Source organism: Anguilla rostrata, chromosome 13 (assembly GCF_018555375.3).
Source record: "Anguilla rostrata isolate EN2019 chromosome 13, ASM1855537v3, whole genome shotgun sequence".
Classification (NCBI taxonomy): domain Eukaryota; kingdom Metazoa; phylum Chordata; class Actinopteri; order Anguilliformes; family Anguillidae; genus Anguilla; species Anguilla rostrata.
Window position 1 is genome coordinate 23,319,992 of NC_057945.1, and position 22,076 is coordinate 23,342,067.

General features: G+C 42.7%; 1 protein-coding gene across 22 annotated transcripts in view; it reads left to right on the plus strand.

The window, feature by feature from the left end:
- The window catches only part of atp2b2 (ATPase plasma membrane Ca2+ transporting 2), a 161,070-nt gene that overhangs the window by 70,181 nt on the left and 68,813 nt on the right, over positions 1–22,076 (plus strand). For all 22 annotated transcript variants that reach the window (XM_064304125.1, XM_064304126.1, XM_064304123.1 and 19 more), the window contains one exon: positions 17,502–18,112. In XM_064304125.1, coding sequence (XP_064160195.1) covers positions 17,914–18,112 — 199 coding nt within the window. In that variant the 5' untranslated portion in view covers positions 17,502–17,913. The remainder of the gene's footprint in view (positions 1–17,501; positions 18,113–22,076) is intronic.

Consider the following 22,076-nt stretch of genomic DNA (forward strand, 5'->3'; position numbering starts at 1 on the left):
CCCTTGGTGACAAGTAAATAAATAAATAATAGATGAGATGGGCTGTTTCATGAAGGCGGTGGCGTGTGGACCATCAATCCAGCTCATCCCAACACGTTTTCAATCGTGTGTCTGAGGCGTCCTCCCAGTGTATGATATTTGCGTGATTCATAAAGCGCATTTGTGTTTGATTGATAGGCTTCTTTTATGCTTCTTCTCCTTTTTTGCTCTGTTGTTGCCCTCGAGTAGAAGTAGAAATCTGTCAAGCGAAGGGCTTCGAAATTAGTCATGGCAAAACATTTGCCTTTGCAAAAAAAGACCCGCCAAAAAACAAAACCCTTATCATCAAGAAAGTGATGAAAGCGCTAAAAATACAGTGATTGATGGGGAGAGCACTGGAACAGGGGAAACAGTTGTGGGCTATTTCCACGTTGTCACTGTCAACAAACCGGGGCCTGTCACTTTTCCTGCGCTTGACGGACACGGTGTCTCCAAGGCTTCTCAGGCCTGCCTGGGTCGGAGAGGAATGTCTGGCAGCTGTTGATGGCGGGTGGTTGGGGAGGGTGGGTCGAGCAGTAGATGGCATCACAGCGTAGATCCTCTTTGAACTTTATGGCCTGCTCACTCTCCCAGAGACGCATATCGGGTGGCGTGAACTCCTAGCGCTACCCTTGCCCGCTTGTTGATTCATTTTTTTTGTAACTATTCAGTGACACTCACTCTGTATTTGCTGAAGAGATGAGTTGAAGCACGAACGTGTCGCAGTATGAGGTCTGTTCAGCGTTGCCGTTACCACGTGTTGGTAAATGAGGTTGCGCGTCCTTACAGTGGCTGCATCCTCCGTGCTGTGCTTCGTAGTGACGTGGGAGTGGCGTGCTCACTGGTCACAGGGGTCACCGGCTGCCCCCCTGATGCAGCTCATGCAAACTCCTTCACTGTGCACTGCCGGCTGTGCTCTCCCTAGCGCAGCTATGTTTGCTGATGATAAGACTTGCTGTCTTTCTGGGTTCCCATTTCTTTTTTTAAATTGCGTTGTCAAATCCTTACTGGCGCTGATCAATGGGTTTGACATCATAATAATTTGATAGCTTATGTTATTACAGTACAGGGAGCCTCCCATTTTAGGTTAATCCTCCCCATATGGAGAGAGGGGCACATGCATCACCGAGGCCTGCCCCTGCCCTGATTTATCTGCAGTACTTTCTGTGCTCCGTGCTCAGACTGTGTGCTGAATTTAATTAGAACAATAGGTCCCCAATGATTTTTTTACACAATGATCTGGAACAAGGAGAGGACGGGCACTTGCTTTTTTTTCTCTTCCAATGACCTTGCTTGTGTAAGACAGAGCTGTGTGTGTGTGCGTGTGTACGTGTGCGTGTGTGTTCGCGTGTGTGCGCTCGTGCTTGACGGTGTACATGCACGCACACGATTGTGTGTCTATGTAACGGTTTGCGTGCAAATGTGTAATCGGGTTTACATGCATTTCCAGTATGCTGCATAGAATCTGTATTTGTGTCATGCTGCATGAGTGCATGTGCGTATGCATGTGCGTGTGGCATCCATGCATGTACCTATGTGTTTGTGTGCTTGTGTGGGTTTGTTGTACCTGCACACGTGAGGGTGTAGTGCACATATGGCCTTGCGTCTATTTTTATGTGTCCATGCTTCCTGTCAGAACTCACAGTTAGAAATGTATCTGCCATACCATTTTCAGAGTGCGATAAGAGGGTTTTGAGCAGCATGTTGCTGTGTCCCATGCATAGAACCTATTTTCAGATCAATAACTCTCTGCACAAAATTCTCAAGAGCCCTTTTTATCCTGTGAGGCATAGGGGACCATTCAGATTCTTAACACAACCTCGTGTTGTGAACATGTTGTGTGCTATTTTAACTCAAGCTGAAATCACACTGCCAATTTCTGGATTTCTTTCTTCATTTAATTAATGTCGCACACAGGAGATTTTCTACTTTGGTCGGGTACAGTTTTTAGAAGCTTTCATCTCACGTTGCAAGCTCATACTCCTTCTGGCAATATCGTTTCCTTATTAGCTCATGCAAATGCATAAATATGAAAAAAACATACAAAGTACTTTTTGCTCTACCTTCGCAGTAGCTGAAAATAAAGGTATTAACAAAGCCAGATGCTTAATTTGGTATTGCTTTGTGACAGATGTTGAGCCTCGGAGTCAAACTGATGCAAAAAGGAGTGACAGATTGTTAACGAATGCAGACCCCTCCCCCCACATTTCATTATGTAATGAAAAGTAGGCATTTGCATTCTTTTCATCATATTACTGGATTATCAAATCTACATATATAATTATCAGAGGTATTTAGCTATTTGTGTGTTTTCATTCCCGGAAAACAACAGCCAATCACAGATGGTTCGATGCCCTGGCAGAGTGGTATTGGCTGGCTGTGAGAGGATGCCTTGTTTGGCATCCATTTGCCTCATTTTCTCTAGTGTCCTGTTTTAAACTCCAGTGAGGATCATACACTGAAAATCAATGGTGTCAAATTGGATTTGTCAGGATGACTCCCTCCCTAATTCCTGAAAGCCAACGTGTCAGTGTTTCCCAGACCGTTCTATTATGACTGCCCCTTTGAGCAAATGACAACAACAAAAACAAACAAAAGAACAGGATATAAAATTAGAGATTTATTTCTAGCTTGTAAATTTCCACCTTCACCCCAGAACCATCAAGCCTCCTTTTTCTGGGCTTTTTGACTTATTTTTAGAATTTCCGCATTCATGAAACATTGATAGTCTTTCCAAAAATAGATCAAATAAAGGACTCAGTATATGGTTAAATATAACACGTTCAAGCAGCCTGCTGACACAAATTATAGCCACTGTAGCTAGCCTGAAATAAACAAGCTACAGTATCACATGCTGTGAACACCAAAATATAGCCGGCATACAGTAATATAGATTTCTGAATATTACAGTACCATGTGCACATCTTTCTGTGCAAAAAATAATATTGAATTACTGGGGCTAATAACTGAATTTTTACTGTAAATGCAATTATGTTTGTGTTTAGAATCCTAAGCACTGTAGCAGCAGAGCTTCTGATAAGTATAGCATCCGTGCACCAGCCTCAGACTCAGACTGACTCGGGGTTGCAAGCTGCCTTGTGGGTTGCAAGATTCAGTAATGAAGCAGAGGGTACAGGGCAGCCTGCGTTGTCTGCGTGAACTTCCCTGCCTCCCCTGCTGAACACCGGGTCCCTGGTGACACGTTTCGGGTCCCGAGCCATGGGTCTGTGCTCCCTGCCTGCAGCTCGCTGCGCCCCTGACCTTTCACCTGACCTTTCCCACCCGGGCTACGGAAAGAGAGGAGGGGAAAGGAGAGGAGGGCAGGGGAGAGGAGGGTAGAGGAGAGGAGAGGAGGGGAGAGGAGAGGAGAGGAGGGGAGAGGAGGGGAGGGGAGAGGAGAGGGCAGTACTGTGGAGGCGGTTTGGGAAATCCATGGTGGGTTCTGTCCCACCCTCTGGCCACTCAGCTGCCAATCTCTTTGACAAGCTCCGTCCCGTGGAGCCTGTTAGCAGCCGAAGAGGGAATCAGGTTCCAGTTGCGCCCCTGTGTTACCCCTGTGTCTGTGGGCAGCATTGCAGTGGCCCTGGGCATCTCTGGTCCTCACACTTAGCTCAGCTGCTGTCAGTGTTCAGAGCGGTCACTTCAGCGTTGCAGCTTGTGCACTTAACAGATACATCCACTGAGTCAAAGGCTGGCAGTGATGAAAGGATTTGTCATCTCTCACAAATGCCTTTTTCTTTTAACTGGCCTGATAATGATGTCTTCTAGCCAGCAGGCATAAAGAGTCCACTGAATGCGTTTTGGTAAAGGAGATCTGTTACGTGATAATATATTTGTAGCTGTAAAATAAATGAAATCATAATTAGTTGACAATGACCTAAAATCTGTCTGTCGGTTTTTCTGTCTTTTGGTCTGTCGGGTATATCTGTCTACCTATCCATCCATTAATCTGTCAGTCTTTCTAATCTATTTGTCCTGCTCAGGAGCACAGAGGATAAGGGAGCTCATCGCTATGTATTTTCAGTGAAATCAATACCATCAGAAATAACCGTGAACGAGCAGCGGTGTGAAATAAGTATTCTTTACGAGCTTAGAGGCCCAGCTGGGGCTCACGGGGGAGTAAATCTAACCAATCCCACGGAGAAGAGTGGATCTGAGTGGGCAGCTCCCTCCGCATCCCCCACGCCGCTGTCGCCACGGCAGCCAATGACGGGCGGCCGCTGGCTAGCCCCGGGGGATTCAGGAGGCCTTGTGATAGGAGGACCCGTGGGGAGATTACAGTAGCTGTTACTCATCTCATCATGTAGAAATTGATTTCGCGCGGTCCAGCCACCACAGCCCCCAGCCCTGATGGGAGGGTGCGGTTTCTGACCGGAGATCACTGTTCATGTGTCCAGCAGGGCAGAGGGCAGCTCGGTGTGAGTGTGTGTGTGTGTGTGTGTGTGAAAGTTCAGTGCTGCAGAGGTGTAATGTAATGTAATGTGTACGGGAGAGTTCTCTCGGAGTGGAATCTTCGCTGTAGCGTAGAGCGAGGTTAGTTTGACGACTGTTCGCTTTTTTGTTTTATTTTATGCCTGATTGATGGTATTTAATAGTGCACTTTATATCTACTGTAGATAGCTGCAGTAGATGCTTATGCATTGAACACCTCTGTCAAACTAGCACATGCTGCATTGCAGGCGATTGCTTGGGACTGTAAGTACAGGTTTTCTTTGGTCACAGGAGCACTGCCTGTTTATTGCGTTGTTATTTTGTGGTGTTGAAGAGCCGGGGTTGTCGGGCGGGGCTGATGCAGGCGTCTTTGTGCGGGCTTTGCTTCTTCTTCTGATGGAGTCTGAAACCTGAGTGACATGGTGACAAGCTGGGTTTTTTTGCGCTGTTTTTTCCCTTCGTTTTTTCTATAACTAAGTGATGGGATGCATTAGGTTTCACTGGGTAACAAAGCTGATCGCTCAATTCTGCAGTTCAAGCAGTGTGAGAGTGTGTGGTCCCTGCTTTCCTCATAAAGGGATTGGACCCCTACAGCAATCCATGCTGCCATTCTTCAAAACCAACAAAAGCGCTTTCCTTTCAAACTGTGGAATCTGAATTCTTTTACTCTCTTGGATGAAACAATTTCAAACATCTCTTTTATCCCTTGCTGTTCATATCAGAAATTGTAAATATTTATTTTGTTGGGGGAGGGGTCACAGTTGCATTTAACATGATTGACAGGCACCTTCAACTCAATTAGGTAAGAACTGATCATGAAAAGGATGCATGTAAGTCACAGCTAATACAAATTCACATTGACTCCAGTCTTATGAGTTAACTGGTCCCAATGTTCTGCTATTGACCAGATGCAGTATTTGGCTGAAATATGCATTTTCTAGTTTCCTAACTACTGTAGTTTGGTCTGAGTGTGGACAAAACTTTAGCATATATGTAAGATGTTTATAGGCCTAATGCAGCTTTAATTGGTACCTGTAGATACCCCACCAGCTTATGTTTAGATTTAATATAAATGTAATTTTTCTCAAAAATGTTTTTTCATTTATGGCCATATGAGCAGGAGAGAGCTCCACATGTGAATTGTTATTGAGTCATAGGACATGTGCCATCATAGGGTCTGCTGGAAGATAAGTCGTGTTACTGTAAATGTAGACAATGTGGCCGGAATAAGAGCTATGGAATCAGATCTGGTGTGGAGTACTGTGGCTCTGCTTTCTCTACTATATAACTGTTCGGTACCCTGAGACACTGTGGTTTGAAGAACTTTTTATGAACAATAAAATTGATGGAAAATTGATTGGACAAAACCATCCTCAGGTGCATTCAGGATCCTGGTCCGAATTGTACTCTGGTTTGAGGAAGAAGGTGAATATGTTTCCCTACATGTTTCAACGGCTGATTGGAAATCAGTGACCTTCACCCCTCTGTCTTTGTAGTAGGATACTGTGTGTGTTATTGTATTTTACTGGATGTACAGAGGTCCTCTACATTTGACTTCTGTTCTTCTCGTAGCTGTTGCTTGTCTTGTTCATATGAATTCTAAAAATCTCTGAAAGCACAAGGAGGAACAAACCTTTTAATTAAGGAATAATTGAGGAGAGAGAGAGAGAGAGAGAGAGAGAGAGAGAGAGAATTGAATTGAGAGAGAGAGAGAGAGAATTGAATTGAATTGAGAGAGAGAGAGAGAGAGAGAATTGAATTGAATTGAATTGAGAGAGAGCTGTGTTGCTCCTTTGAAGATGATGAAGAAAGCACAGTGCAGACTGCATACAGAAACAGGCAGCACAAATGAAAGGATTGCTCCTTCTGTTGACCTTTGCTGTGCTCGGGAATGGGTTTCTAGTGGTTTGCGCTTCCCACAAATGCTTGATTTAAGATTTCTTGAACCTATTAGAGTCTCTGAAAGAGAAATGCAGTGGTTCTGCTTGGAAGATGAGATGACTGACTCGCCAAGGCCAGATGGAGCTAGAATATTACATTTTTCATAATTTAGTTTCTCATTAGCACGTGAGAGAACTGTCAAATCTGAGTCATCCTCAATCTGCAAGGGAAGATGTTTTTTTCTCTCTTGTTTTTGCAGGATTTTACTTGAAAGTCATTAATTACTATGCACTATTTAAATACATAAATACATTTTTTTTATACATGAATTAAAATTAACTCTTATTTTGAGAATATGAATTGTAAATAAGTGGATAAGTTTGCGATTATTTCTTTCTGTATTATTTTTTATATTCAGCACTTTTGGAAGCTTAATGGTTTTCCTATACAATGTACAGCATATGCTAATTAGTATGCATATAATGCAATGGCATCTTGGTATTTTTAATTGTATTTTCAGAAAAGAAGTCATTGATGTAATTTTGTATCAAGACCCAAAATATTTAGGCATGCAGTAATACCACAATAAAGAATTTCTGCTGATGAGCTCTCATGTTGGTTAGAAGCAAACTGACTTTTAAATGCGTAAAATGCAAAAACAGCAAAACATCTTCTGGAGATGAATGCCGTTAAGGCTGTATTTATATGCAGTACAGTGCTGAAGCGAGTGTGATAGCAGTGATGTAGCGTGTAGGCTGAGGTATTGTGCCCCGAAGAATGAAAACAAATGAGCATTGAAGAAAATCTAAAGGGTGTAAAGCCATGATGCACATGCTTAAAACTACAGTTCTTGCTTTTCTAAAATGGTACATTTCACAGTGCAGTGCTTCTCCATTTGGGTCGCTGGCCTTTGTACTATGTGGCTGCTACAGGGTAAAGATAGTTATGCCTCCTACACTGTTCCCCTGTAGAGGAACACTAGCACTTTGGACAACTGCCAGGAGAATGTTTTCCCAAAATGAAAATTGTATGCTGTTCTACTGCAAAAAAGAATACTTCATTTTGGAATAGGTTTGATTCAGACAGTAAAATATGATGAATAATTTTAATATAATGATATAATAAAAATAAGCGTACACTTGTATAATAATTGTAATGTATTAAATATGTGTTATATTAGATCCTGTGCATACATAACACACGCATCATCACTGTGATAATTTCAAGTGTGTGAACATAACGGGCCAAGGCCAGGCTTCATTATTGAAGCTCACTTCCTGTTCTTCTGATGTTACTCTCTAGCGTCAGCACGGTTGGCTTCAGTATAGGTCTTTCTGAGTTAATGATACCAATGAGGTTATTGTGTGCTGTGGACAATGTTGTAATATTTTGTGGACCAATCAGGGACAATGTGCATCACTGCCTAGTCAGTGTGCACCCCTTGGGGGTGGGGGTGTTATCTTACATACTTAACATACTTCATTCAAAGTCGAACTCAGCCAAAATTGAACTGAAACCGAACAGGGCGCTGCATAAAAACATTGTGTATACTCATTGTGGTGTCGAAATGTTCGTTTAGTGACACTCCATGCCTGTGGGGAACACATTATTCTGTGGTTGTGATAACCACAGGAAACACGGAACTGACAACATTTCCCGCACCATTTCATTATTTGTTTTTCAGTTTTCCATGTATAGCCTGTATATAGTGTGCTTGGATTGACTTAAGGTATAAAGACATGCTGTTTTAAATGCCATATATATTTATATATTGCTATAGCTTTGAATGGCATGTATGTTTGTATAGTTTGTATTTCGCAGGCTATGTTAAAATAAAAAAGAAAATGTTTGCTGCACCAAGCACCAAAAACAATGGTTGTTGTAAAGGAGTAGAAACTTTGACAGATGGACGTTGCTTATTTAAAGGTCGCTTTAGTTTATTTAGAGCCTGCAAAAAAGAACAGAACAGAGAAAAGATATGTATGTTTGTCCACTCAATCAGGTGAGTAGATGGGACACAGCCAGTGTAGCCACCCATGTGATATTTTAGACCAATTGCAGGCGATCTTCCCATTGACGTTGGCATTAACATCTTAACAATAACATCTCTGCTTGTTTGGTCAGGAGGGATGAGCACACTGCAGTGGCCGAAGCCAATGCAGAGCTTCATTTTCTCTGCAAATGCATAATTTTATGTCATTCTGTTTGTACTAAATAGCCGAAGTTAATTTGTGCTGCAAGTATAAATCCAGCTTTTGTCTAGGACCCAAACACGGTGCGGTCTTTATGACCATATAAGGGTTCCCCCCTTTTCCCTACTGTGCAGTCTCTGGCTCCAATTTGTACAACATGGCAGCACAAAAACTGCACTTCCGCGGCTTCAAAACACTTTTCACAAGCCCTTGAAGAGTCAATGAGTGACATCACAGTTCCTTTGTCCATATTTGTTATATAGTATATGAGGTATGAATAGACTCTAAAGCAGTGCTATGCAAGTGTGGGAATATTCAGTGTTGTTATTGTGATGTCATAATAGTTAGGCGCTGCATGAGAGAAAAGCACTATGAATGGGTGGCACTAAAAGCTTCAGCTTTGGGGCACGGGGCAGCTTCTCAGGCAACGTCACACTGCATGAGCACAGATGCTATTTTTAGCAGGCATTTCCTCTCCAGCGTCAGGGAACATGGCTCTTGCAGTACTGCTCACTGTGGCTAGGGGCTCCGGAGGAGCAACAGCACTGCAGATGCGCTGCTGGGAGCTGTGGGAGAGCTTCTCAAAGGACCTGAGAGGATATTCAAGGGCACATCCACCACCTGCCCTTGGGGGTTCTGGCATGAAACTGAACCCGTATCGAGTCTGACGAGCTGAAAGAGCGGGCCTTCCTGTCAGCTGACCCGAGGCAGCACTCCAGAAAGCATTGACCACCCACCGGCTGCAGCTCACTCAAGATCACGCTGGCGTATCATCCCCGAGCAAGCAGCTATTATTTCGTAATGAAATAATGAGTGCCTCCCTTGAACACATGGGGCTTGGGGGACTTCCTGGGGTGTTCAACCTGTCTGCAGTGCAGTGGGGTGCCAGATTAAGATGTTCATTCAGCTCTGCCAATGGCGACGCGCGTGCAGGTTTAACCTCTCTGAGGTCTGTCCCATAAAGACAGGGTGGCTGAAAGAACGGGCTTTGGGCTTGAGCATAGTGGGGCTCTTAGTTGTTAGTAAATATATGGGGTGCAGAAGGGGTTCACTGCTCCCTACTGATGGCTGATTGGGACGGACTCCTTGGCCACTGGGCATTTTGTCCTTGAACAATCAGGAGTGTAGTGCACCCACATTTTTTGAGGGAGCACAAATGCAAACAAATAAGATAGGGATTGTTTATGTATACAATTAAGACTATTCAAGATCTGAGGGGGCACATGCGATTGCGACCGAAAGGAGGGCGGGGGGTGAGCGATTGCGGACCGGGGGGATTGCGGACCTGGGGGATTGTGGCCGGGATTGGGGTATGGGTCCAAAAGGCAATGGACACGACGCTGCTAATAAAAAAAGAAAGAAAGAAACATTAGGAGGGATCAACTAATTAAAGCAAAAATTAAAAAATAATAATTATAAAGAAGCATTCACTGAGTATTCAGCCTTTATAAGATAAACATCTCCAAAGAAACTGCATCCATCATATGTACCTGAATGCATATAAATTATTTTGTTCTTTAAGGCATCATTGTCATTGCAATGTCAGTTAATTTAATTTCATTAAAGATTATATAGAACCAAGAGAATGCAAAATATATAGCATAACATCCAGTATGTAGCTGTGCTCTCTCTCTCTCTCTCTCTCTCTCTCTCTCTCTCTCTCTCTCACACACACTCTCTCTCTCTCTCTCTGTTTCCTCTAAGCTTATTTTTAGATTTGTTTGTACTGTAAGCTCAGCCGCAAAGTGTCGAGACAGCAGGTCTTGTGCAGGGTGTAATCAGAGCTCTGAAATGGTGTCCGGAGGTAAAAGATTTATAGGGAATGCAGCCATTTAGCTTATTCAACAGGAAAAGACATGCATTTTTAACTTAAATGTCATTTGCCGATAAATAGTAATGAGTCACGCAATCACCAGAGATACGCAGGTTACTCTTAAGTTAGCATCTCTGGTGAATACATGGGCAAATAAAAAGGGCAAAAAGATGTGCTAATATGAATTTCAGATTAACGGAGGCTCTGCCATTTTAAAATATAAAATGCATTGCATTTCCTTTCATCATCAAGGCCAGGCGAAATCTACCATTTAACAATAAAAATCTCTCATGAATCGTTAAAATCACCAAACATCGTCGTCTGAACGACCGCCTCCTGCTGTTCAATGCGGTCGTGTGGCAGATGATAAGGCTTTGCCTGGCCTATAGATCCATGGCAGTTGTGAGCCGGCTCCTGAGATCCTCCTGCTCCGGCGGGGCGTAATGCATTGGGTGCATGTGACTGGTGAGTGGGCTGGAAACCAGCCTTTTCAGTTGCTTTTTTTTTTTTCTCTTTGTTTTTTATTTTGTCACGCGGTCCCGGCCCCGATAGCGCTCCTCGTTCCTTTTTTTTTTGAATACCTCGACGCACCCTGTCTAGTGCTCTTCATCTCCATTAAATAAGCTCTAGTGGAGACCAATCAGCACTTTATAGTCTTGTGTTGCATTGTGGGGAAGATGAAAGCAGGTGACTCCAGGCGGAGGAGTCGAGCGCCACGTTTGATGACCCCGCGCGATTACATAACGCCATGCAGTGTGCGCTCACACGTGCTGGCAGCGGCATCAGCGACGGTGCTCAGAGCCTTGTTTCAAAGGAAGAACCGGCGTAGCCTGCCGGAACCTCAAAAGCCTTCTAAAGTGTTCCTTTATGTCTGTGTAAGGGTTCGTCAGCGCAGTTTAATAAGGAATTCACATTGGTGGGAGGTTGGGAGAGGGGGAGAGAGAGAGAGACTTAAAGCTTGTTCAACCCGCAACTGACAACAATCTAACTAACTAGTCAGCTTTCTGTGCGCTTCAGTTTCAGTTTTCCACATCGCGGTCATGTAATTTGCATATCTTTGCATGAAGGACCATGATAGGTTTGACATATTTGTGATGTCACAAATTTTCCTTGTACGTGCACATTTCCAACTCAGTTTTTTTGGGAAGTACGGAGAAGCTCTCCATCTGCAGTGGAAGAATGTGAAAAAATGTGACTAATTCTGCATGATCAATCTGTGTAGTGAAGGTCATGCTTCTAAGAGGAGTTAATCATTAAAAATGGTCTGTAAAATTACAAAAATATTGGCATCACTACACTTTAATGGATTTCTATTTATTATTTGTTTATCTTTATTTATTTTCTTTATTCAGTTTTAGTTTAATAAAAATACATGTTTTGGTCTAAGCCAGGGCTTCGCAATCCTTCTCCTGAGGATCTACCATCCTGTAGATTTTCATTTCGACCCTAACAAAGCACACCTCATTCTACATCTGGAGATTTTGTTGAGCTGCTAATTAGTAGAATTGGTGCACCAAATTAGGGTTGAAATGAAAACCTACGGCAGAACTCCAGGGACAGGGTTGGGCAGCCCTGGTCTAAGCCATCTCCAGTGTCAGGACGGCATAGGCCAATACATGTCTGCAAAGCAAAAGACGTAATGTGGACCTCCGTCCTTTTTATGCAGTTGTTTTATGAAACCAATGCAAAGATGTGTTACATAATTCTGGAGAGCAACAAATAATATTTCGTATCAAGCAAAAAGATGATCCTCCTTACAGAAATGCTATATACTGCAATATGCTGTAAATATGCGAAAATATAATGAAAAATATATTTCACAGCAATGCATTTTTAAAAAAGAAAAAATATTGCAAAGCCTAAAGGTGGCAATAATTTCTATATTTCTGTATATAATTTAAATAAGCACCAAATGAGTGCAGCTTAGATATGAACACCAGCCCAAGGAAATTGTAACATAGCTATGACAGAAATTATGTTGTTATTGCTAAAAAAATAATAATTTGGTGCTTAGCATGTGGTAGACCTCTACAAGAGAAAATAATAATGAACATTAAAGTAGGCATGAAATCTGCACTGCATTGTATACATAATTGCAGCAAGGGTATTTATTTTACCTGAGATTTGACTTTTGTTCATTTGAAAGTATATAGATTACATGGCGGACTGGGAGTCTATGCTGGTGCGAACACTGTGTGTTGCTACATTGAGCTGGTTAGAAAGTTGTGGGAGAGGACTTGATATATTGCATGCCTAGTTCTTTGTTCATAATGTGAAGCACAAAAACACTAACCATAGCTACCTACACTTAAAGTACCCCTACCCAACCCCCACTCCCGTTTTTATTTTGCTTTGTTGTGTGTTGTCATGTGTATGCTGTATTTGCGTGTGAGATCAACCTAGTGGTGTTTAAATAAGGAGCAGTGAAGGTTGCGTTCCCTGTTTAGCTGGTACGTTTAATTCCTCTAATGATGCCTGTAATGGCTTTGTGTATTCACCTCCCTGCTGCACTAGGTAGGGCTGTGTGCTTTAAGAGAAAATTATACCCCACAATGAGACTTCTCCCTTAGCACAGCTTTTTTTTAAAGGCATGAATATGCGTGTGCTGAAAGACTAAGGAGGTGAATAGATATTAATGGGCTATTTTCTGGGTGCTATAGCGAGGGCCATCATTTTGATACAGTGTAAAAATTGTCAGGTTGTGGTGGCTACAGGGTGAAATCTAGTTTTCTGATCCTGTGGCAGGAAAAATACACAGCACAGGCATCTGACTGGCCGGCTCTCAGGGTCTTTCATTGACACACTACCTGCTTATCTCTGCTCTGTGTTTCCTCCTCAGTTACCTTAAGGGGGCACTGTGTCCACCAGTCAGAGTGGGGTGCTCACCAAATACTCCACCCTTACCTCTCCAACCCAATGATCAGTTAGTATGTTTGAACAACACAACACAACACAAAATACAAATAATTACAAAAGATTGAGTTTGGAACTTGTTATTTTCATGTCATTTGGATGATCTTATTCACAAAGTGCTCCTACAATTTGCAATAACCACTTCTGAGCATCTGCACTGTTATGTTTCTTTATCATTTTGTTCAGCACCATGGACAACAGTTGAGCTGGTTACTGATTTTTGGCGAATGCTTAAGTTCAAAGGTTTCACAATAAAAAGTAGTCATGGTATCAGGAGCCAAAAGTAATTGTAATTATTCAAGACCAGCATTTGCCAATTAATCAATAAAACATACTTGCTACTGACAACTTACAACCGACTATCCGTCTTCTATTAGGATCTCACATGCGTTCAAAATGAAAATTCTATAACTTCACATGTTTTCCATTTACTGACAATTAGGTCTAACTTCAGAACAAATTTCAGATGCTTTGACGGTAAAAATATGTCACCTGTCATTTTGACAGACAAGAAAATTAATGGTTCAAAACTACAAGTTTTAACCAGTAGGCCAAATAAAAACAAAATGCAAGTTACATGCGGATGCCTGCTTGAAAGGTAATTGTCTATGGTAAAACAGAGGAGTTATTGCCCCCAGATTTTGTTACAATATGAGAAATGACATCAATATGAAATAGTAGTCAATGTAGCTATTCAACTAACCAGCTGGTACAACCTATCTACATACACAACATGCTGGATAAATTATATGAGCCATGACAAGTATACTGTGCATGTTAACTATGCCATTGCATACCACCTTTCATCTCTCTCGTTGTGACCATGAGCCAATTAAAATGTGGTGATGTCAATATTTAAAACCTATTCATACTAGTATTATTGTTACACTATGAGAGTATTAAGAGGTAACATGAATTTATTGGCCTAGATTATTTCTGAAATAATTCTGAAGGACAGGAATATTCATAATTTTAGTTGCATACAATTTTGATGTACTTTTGTATTTTGGTTATATGACATTTTGATTGATTTAATCTGAAATCTTTTATCATTTAATCTTAAATCTCCACAGTGATGAAAAGCATTTTTTTAGTGTTTTGAAAAACAGTTTATGAGCGTATAGTGTACTGTAAATTATAAAGATGTGCCTTTGGTTTTTATTTAGCTTTTTCTTGTTGGTTGTACAGCATTGTACCCGTCAACGCTGTACCCTACACTTAATTGTTAATGCGCTTTAGCCTTTAATAAAAAAAAGTAATTCTAAACCCCTGCCCTCTGTCCCCCCCACCCCCCACACACACACACACACACACACACGCATACACACACACACACGCTTAGAGTGACATTCTGACACCGTGGCGGGGAGGATGATCAGAATCTGTGTACAGAACGAGCGCCCTAGAGCCCCACGCTGCGGCCCGCTAGGTACAATCTCCAAATTGAAAACGGAATATATTACCACCCTCCCACACGGCAAACACGCCGGACCCAATGTGTCACTGTGAAATTAGACTGTTAGTCATGTCACGCAGCACAGGACGAGACGCCATTTAGTCAGACCGATCCTGCACTGTGGGCTGAGCTCCTGCTCTCTGGGATGGTCAGCAGCGAGCATAGCGTACTGCAGTCAGTGAAGCACAGTTTTTAAATGTAAGAGTTTATGAGCTACTGTACATAATTATGTATGTTAATAATCTTTGCTCTGTGGTGTTACTGTACACACAAAGTATTCATTCCTTGTCTTTGGATTTTTGTTGTCTGATTTCAGAGAAACTCAACAAAGGCATTTGATAGTTTAGAGTTTTTGTTAAGATTGTGAGTCTGAATTGTTCATAATACAAGTTCATTCCAACGTTCACAATTCATCTAAATTGAAATATTAGGGTTACATACTCTTTACCAGGGCTAATGTGTGAATAACCTATTCTCACTGTGAACATTTTGGAAATAAATTCATGCATGACAATAATTAATGCAATAATCAATACAAAACTGTGCAACAACAAAGAGGGCGTTGTACAGACATGAGCAATATTCAATTGTGTGGCTACATTCATGTATGTAAGTGAGTTATATTGAACCAAACCGACAAAAAAGCAATAGCATTATTGACATAAATGCTGTGTATCAGAATACATTAATCTTGTTTAGTCAGCTTTGTTTTACGATTGCGACCAATAGTGAAACTACTGTTGCAGCAAGAAATATTGGTCTGCATGCTTTCCAGCTTTACGTCACGGCACAAGATTAGTGTGATGGGGAATCCCATCGATATTCAGCATGCTCCTGAGTCTGTGCATTGCTGGGAGATGACGTTATATCATACGGCATCATGTCAGCTGACTGTAATCAATGCACTAACACTCAGGTTATAGATTACTGCCCTGCTCATCCACTGCTCATCGCTCAGCGCCGGGTTACCATAGCAGCTGTGACGACCACTTCCGCGAACGTGTAGGTGCGGTACGGGGGATGCGGTGTGATGTCACAGTTTCAGTGTGTTTCCAGTTCCCTCGAGATTTGAGCGTGACATGGAGATGGAATCGGTCCATCCCAATGTCGTTCTAAGTGCCAATAAAAATGTACTTGAAATACTCAGGTCAAACTACAAAATGTGATTGCCTTTCACTGTACATTAAAGTATGTCTGAGCACATTAAACACTGTTGTGTTTAACGACGAACTAGACGAACACTCTTAAATGAGTTTTGGTGAATTTTCACCATCAGAAAAAGGCTTTTGCTTTGATATTGTAACATATGGTGCTACAAGCTGTCTCTAGAAATATAGATTGTCTGCAGGATGTGCAGGAGCATTATGAGCGAAACTCATGGTACAGCTCATGTGCTTCATGTTTTACACAGTGAGAGAGCACTGTCATAATTAATCAATGAAAAACAAATTCTTTGGCTCTTTTTATGTGATACATTATGGCCCAAAATGCTATAGAGGTTAACATTAAAAACACAGATATGATGCACACAGACCTCTTCCAGAATTAGCATGGCTTCCCTGCTGTCCAGATGGATCACATCCATCTGTTGAGGTCCAGACAGGGCTGTCTGTGGGCGCATCATTAGGAAAATTAGAACCCGTGTAATGTAGTGCCAGTTTTCAGATCAGCGCTTGATTGGTTCCCCCCCCTCCCGCCCCCCCGCCATTGGTTAGCTGTAATCTCAGGGAGCTGGCACAGCTGGTTGAGCTGGCATTTGCAGAGTGGCACAAGCACTGATCAGTCCTGATGGACCCGGCGACTGGAGGAGATCCTCCTGCGTGCCAGCGGGCATCGCTGCCCACCCTGCCGCGCGGGCGTCCTCACGCGGGGGTCCCGGCGGGGAGACGGGCGTCTGACAGCTCCTGCCCACAGCCCAGCCCCGCCCCGCCAGCGCCGTCCCGCAGAAACGGGCAGGTTCACACGAGTTCACCCGATCTGTACCAACTTCACCCAAACCCACTGCGATTAATAGTGGAAAAATGTACTGCAACTCCCAAGTGCACACTGAGTATAGTGTTTCATAGTCATGTGTATTGTTATTTGTCATGACTGTTATTAACACTGCGTATCCTATGCCGCAGAAACTATGTTGGATGTATTTTCGGGTGGATTTTCAGTGCCGCAGTTTGCCTGTGTGTTTCCCAGCCATGGTGTCTCAGCCTGAAAGAAACCGAACCCTCACATCCTAATGTAAACCTCAGTCATGTCCCCTTGAACCAGCATCAAGCACGGATGCCTGGCTGCTGGCCTCCCGCGCGTTACCGATGACACGGGCATTGTTGTCCCACTTTGATTCGCGCGGCAGGCTGAAGTCACGCAGCGCTAAATCATTTTTTATTTTTTTTTTGAGCCTAAAGACATGAACGGTTAGCTCCCCCTCGATTAATATTCATGAGCCGCCTTCCTCGGTGACTGCTCTGGGGACTGATCAAAGCGCGGCGCGGTGCTGCTCCTCCCGCCTGCGTGTGCCGGCGGCGTCTCTGCAGAGAGAGGACCGGTGTGGCGCGCGCGCGTCGGTGTGTGTGTGTGTGTGTGTGTGTGTGTGTGTGTGCGTGCGCCACGCAGCCGGTGCGGCGGACACACAGCCGTTCTGCTCTGCCGGTCCCGGCGATGACAGCGCTGCGCCGCTCTGCCGTACGCGCTGCCGCGGAAACGGCGCCACGCTCTCGCCCGTCATCCTCCGTCCTCTGTGCATTCTCATCCTTACCCCCCTCTCTCCCTCTCTCCCTCTCTCTCTCCCTCTGTCTCTCTGAAGGAGTAATGGAGAGGATCACCATGTAGACAGCAGCAGACTGAGACAAGCAGAATGGGAAACTACATATGGAGCGGCGCCGGACTGCAGCCGTGAGAGCAGGCATCCTCGGGGCCTCAGCCAGGCTTGTTTTGCCCTTCCCTGGATGGTCTCCTTCCTTTTTTTCCTGAAGCAGACGGATTTTCTTCCTCGCGTTTTGGACACTGGACTGGATCCTTATTCTCTCTCTCTGTCTCTCTATCTCCCTCCCTCTCTCTCTCTCTCGCGTCTCGCTTGGTGACCCCCACATCTTTTTTTTTTGCGGTTTCTCACAACCGGCAGTACCGCCGCCGAGCGCCGTCACCAGAAGCCCCCGCCTTGCTTGCTCCTGAATTCACTCAGATTTCCGCCAAGCTCCTAAGCAATACTAGCCATCATGGGGGACATGACGAATAGTGATTTCTACGCCAAGAACCAAAGAAATGAGGGCAACCATGCGGGCGACTTCGGCTGCACCCTCCTGGACCTGCGCTCCCTCATGGAGCTGAGGGGCAGTGAGGCCGTGGTTAAAATCCAGGAGGACTATGGGGACATGGATGGACTGTGCAAGCGCCTGAAAACCTCTGCAACAGAAGGTGAGTCCCTGGAGCGCACCTGTGCATGTACATGCGTCACACGCGGCACTTCACCCAAAGTGGCCCTTTTTAATTATCCCCCCTGCTACGCACGTGCACACACACACCTACACACACACACACACGTGCACACACGCACACACACACGCACACACAACTATCTCTGCTGTGCTCCTTTTTATTTCAGTATGATTTAAGTTGCCTAGGAACTGCTGCAAGTATATGCCTTTAGGAGCTCTTTCATTATATCACAATGCTACTGCACAGGAGTTGTTCAGGAGAATAGGTCTCCTGGGCAACAATTCAGGGGTTAAATGGAAATGTGCTGCTGTCTAATAATGAAGGACGACAGAGATGCGTAAGGTGTAATTGATACCGTTACATTGTGTTAATAAAAGGCCTAAACAATTACAGGCTTGCTAATCGGGTCTGAGAGAGCAGTTTACATTCTATTAGATATAGCTCACCACAAAGACATATATATATATGTATATCTATGTATTTCTTTAAAATGTATTTTGTGTTGAAGTTGAACAGTTCAATCAGCTTTTGAGCTGTACAAATGGCGAAACTTCCTCGACGCTATGACCTGGACTCTCACAACATTCTATGATCCTGCAGTATTTGTGTTGCACTTGCACATGACCTAACAGTTTTAATGTTGCTATATTCAGTATGCACATGCACACACACACTTTGTGGCCAGATATTAATTATTTATGTTTCCCCATTGTGTGACAGTGTTGACAGCTTTGTTGACATTATATAATCGTATGAAATATTTTTCAGTAAATACCAAAATACTTTTGCGGTCCTCCATGGTGATTGGCAAAGGGAATGCTGTTTTTGAAGGCTGATGCCAAAATGAGTCATTACAGAGAGCCTACTGATAGGTACGTTAGTTTTTAGAAGTATGGGAAAGGGAGACATATTTTGGTCATTAAATGAGGCATGTCGGACATTTTCGGTAACAACAAGAAGAGAAGCTGAGGAGCTGTCACGCATCTTCCCTCCTGAATGGCGTGTAAGTGACATCACTGCTCCATGTGAGCACGGAAATAAGATCTGTGCCATTTTTTTGTTTTTTTTTGTTGAAAAACAGTCTGTCGGCCTACATGGCCTGTAATGTGCCTGAGCCTGCCCCCTGGAGCATGTGCTATAGGGGCTAGGAGGCTAATACAGGGCCAGGCTCCTCCTGCATGTGGCCAAGATTCAATTAAATTCAATTCAATTTAAATGGAGTTTTATTGGCATGGCAATCTTGTGTTGCAACAGCATAGTAAACAATTAATTTAAAAAAGTAAATAAAATAAAATAACAATAATCAAATATATATGTTGAAAGTTGATAAAATGTACATACTCATGTATATACACGTACATATCTAAACGCACATATGCAAACATTATGTATGCATAAATACACATACATATATGGCATATACAAATACACATACATATATATATATACATGTATACACACATGTACATTCATACACACACACACACATATATATATGTACACATTCACACATGTATCCCTAAACATATACATTCATACATACAATACTCAAATATATTGTGCACACACATGAATACACATACTCATACATATACCATATAAGTACAAGAGCAAACTAATCAATCATCATTATTTGGGTGTACCCACTGTCCCTTAGACTCTCTCTTGCAGCAGCGGGAGCTGCTTGCCCGATGCCGTGCTGCTCGTCTCTGATTCGCTGCGGGTGAGAGTATGAGAGGCATCCGGCTGGAGTCAGTGTTGCATAATGAGACTCGGCTCATGTCCTCCATCTCTCCGGAGCATTTCTCTAGTGCGCCCTGCCCGTTGCCGTAGCGCTCATTTCCTAGAAGTCGTGGGAGCCAGTGGAGTAGGTGCACTTGGCAACGGGGAGTTTATCGGGAACTGTGAGCCAAAGGAGGTCGGAAACATCAAAAGCCAGAAATTCAAACACCAAAAGCTCTTATGTGAAGCAAAGTGCCCATCAGTTCTGTGGGAGATTATATCAGAGTGTTAGCTTCCACAACGTCACCCAAATTAGATAACCAATTGGCTTTTTTTGGCCAGTAAAGGTGAATAGAATAGAATAGAATAGAATAGAGTAGAATATAATTTTATTCTTACTGCTTCCAAATGGTAAAGTCTCTTTGGCTTTGATGAAAAAGACAAAAACAGGGCTGCATTACTTGAGATGTTAAAAATAAACTAAACATTGATTAAAATATCCAACACCATCCCCTGAAAGAGTTCATCCACAACTCAAAAGCAGTTGTGATACAAAAGTAGTATTTTTTAAACCCAGATACAGAATGCAGAAGGGCTACGTCTGTAGTGAACTGAGAGATGCACTGAAGAGCGGGTATTATGCGGCTGGTATTGTATGGTAATAGGTGTGCCGTGCCGTGCTGGGCACCAGCTGTGTGCCAGGGAGCAGAGCCTGTTCCCTTGCAGTGACTGTCCTCCCCCGTGACTTCCTCTGCTCCCATTTCTATTTCTGTTAGATGGCTCGTCACATTTCAGCACCATGCACATCCTCTCCTAAAAATAATCCTCATTTCTCAAGCTTCTCTGTCTGTGTGCATTAAAACGGCGTTGAGTCTCTTTGTCATTTAGGAACGATTTAGTCCTCCAACCCTCCCATTGAAAGACAATGCTGGGCCTGAACAGACATCACAGTAACAGCCCATATGCAATCCAATCATACACATCTTAATTTAGGAAGCTATTGGTTAACATTTTTTTTATTGCTCAGCCGTGATAACTAACAAAAAATGGTTTCAGTTGTATTACACAAGTTAAGGAGATGTTTGTTTGAGGTTAGAGTGACACATAGATGTGGGCCGGAGAAAAAAGCTGCCTGACCTCTATCCAGTGTACAGGAAACGTGCGATGCATTTAACCCAGTGAGCATTGCTTTCTCTGAAGGCATTTGGGTCACAACCCCACAGCCAAATGGCACCAATTAAAAGCAGCTCAAATCATACATGTCATAACCATCCAATCCAGTTACACAAGAAACATTCTAATACTCTATGTAATGAGTGTCCTTATATTGCCTACAACCTACGGTTATACATAGGGTAACAAGTTCTTTTCGTCATTGTATATGAGTTTGATGCTAAAAACAGATAAATTATTTCCATCATTTGTGTATATTGAAATTTTACTTAACAACTCATTGTCTGCATTTGCTGCTTGCTACTGAATATTATGAATCCCCGCAAAATCATTTGGGTCCCATTCATGGAGTATATGATTATTGCATTATTCACCAAATCATTGGAGGTACACGCTAAATAATTTACATAATGTACTGTTGTATACTGGCTTTGCTGATAAATTTAGGCTTTGTATGGGGAAAAGTAAGTGAATTTAGGCCTTATAAAGAAGACCAGAGTACTTATGTCGCTCTACCTACAATGAAGAGTTCTATGAATATACTGCTTTTAGCATAAAATAAAATAAAGTTGTAAACTACTGGCTCGGTATCAAAATGCTCTTTGCTGTGTAGATTAAATAAAATCTGCTGGACCTGTGCTAGCAGTTGGAATAAAATTGCATCAACTGGACAGAGTTCTGTGGGATATATTAATAATGAAGCAGTGATAGAGATATAAAGTGTTTTTCTTTTGTAAGAGTAAGCTTAATCTTCTGATTGCATATATACAGTATATATATATATATATATATATATATATATATATATGAATATATATATATATACAGTGAGCTCCATGGTGTTTGGAACAAATACATATTTTTTTCTTGATTTGGCTCTGTACTCCACAATTTTAGAATTGTAATCAAACAATTCACTTGTGGTTATGCCTCCAAGCTCATTGGACTTCATCCTACAGCATGCTAAAGCAAAAAAGACGTTTTTCAAAGCCAAAAACAGGAAAATTCTTCACTGGCCAAATAATTCACCTGATCTGCATTCAATTGA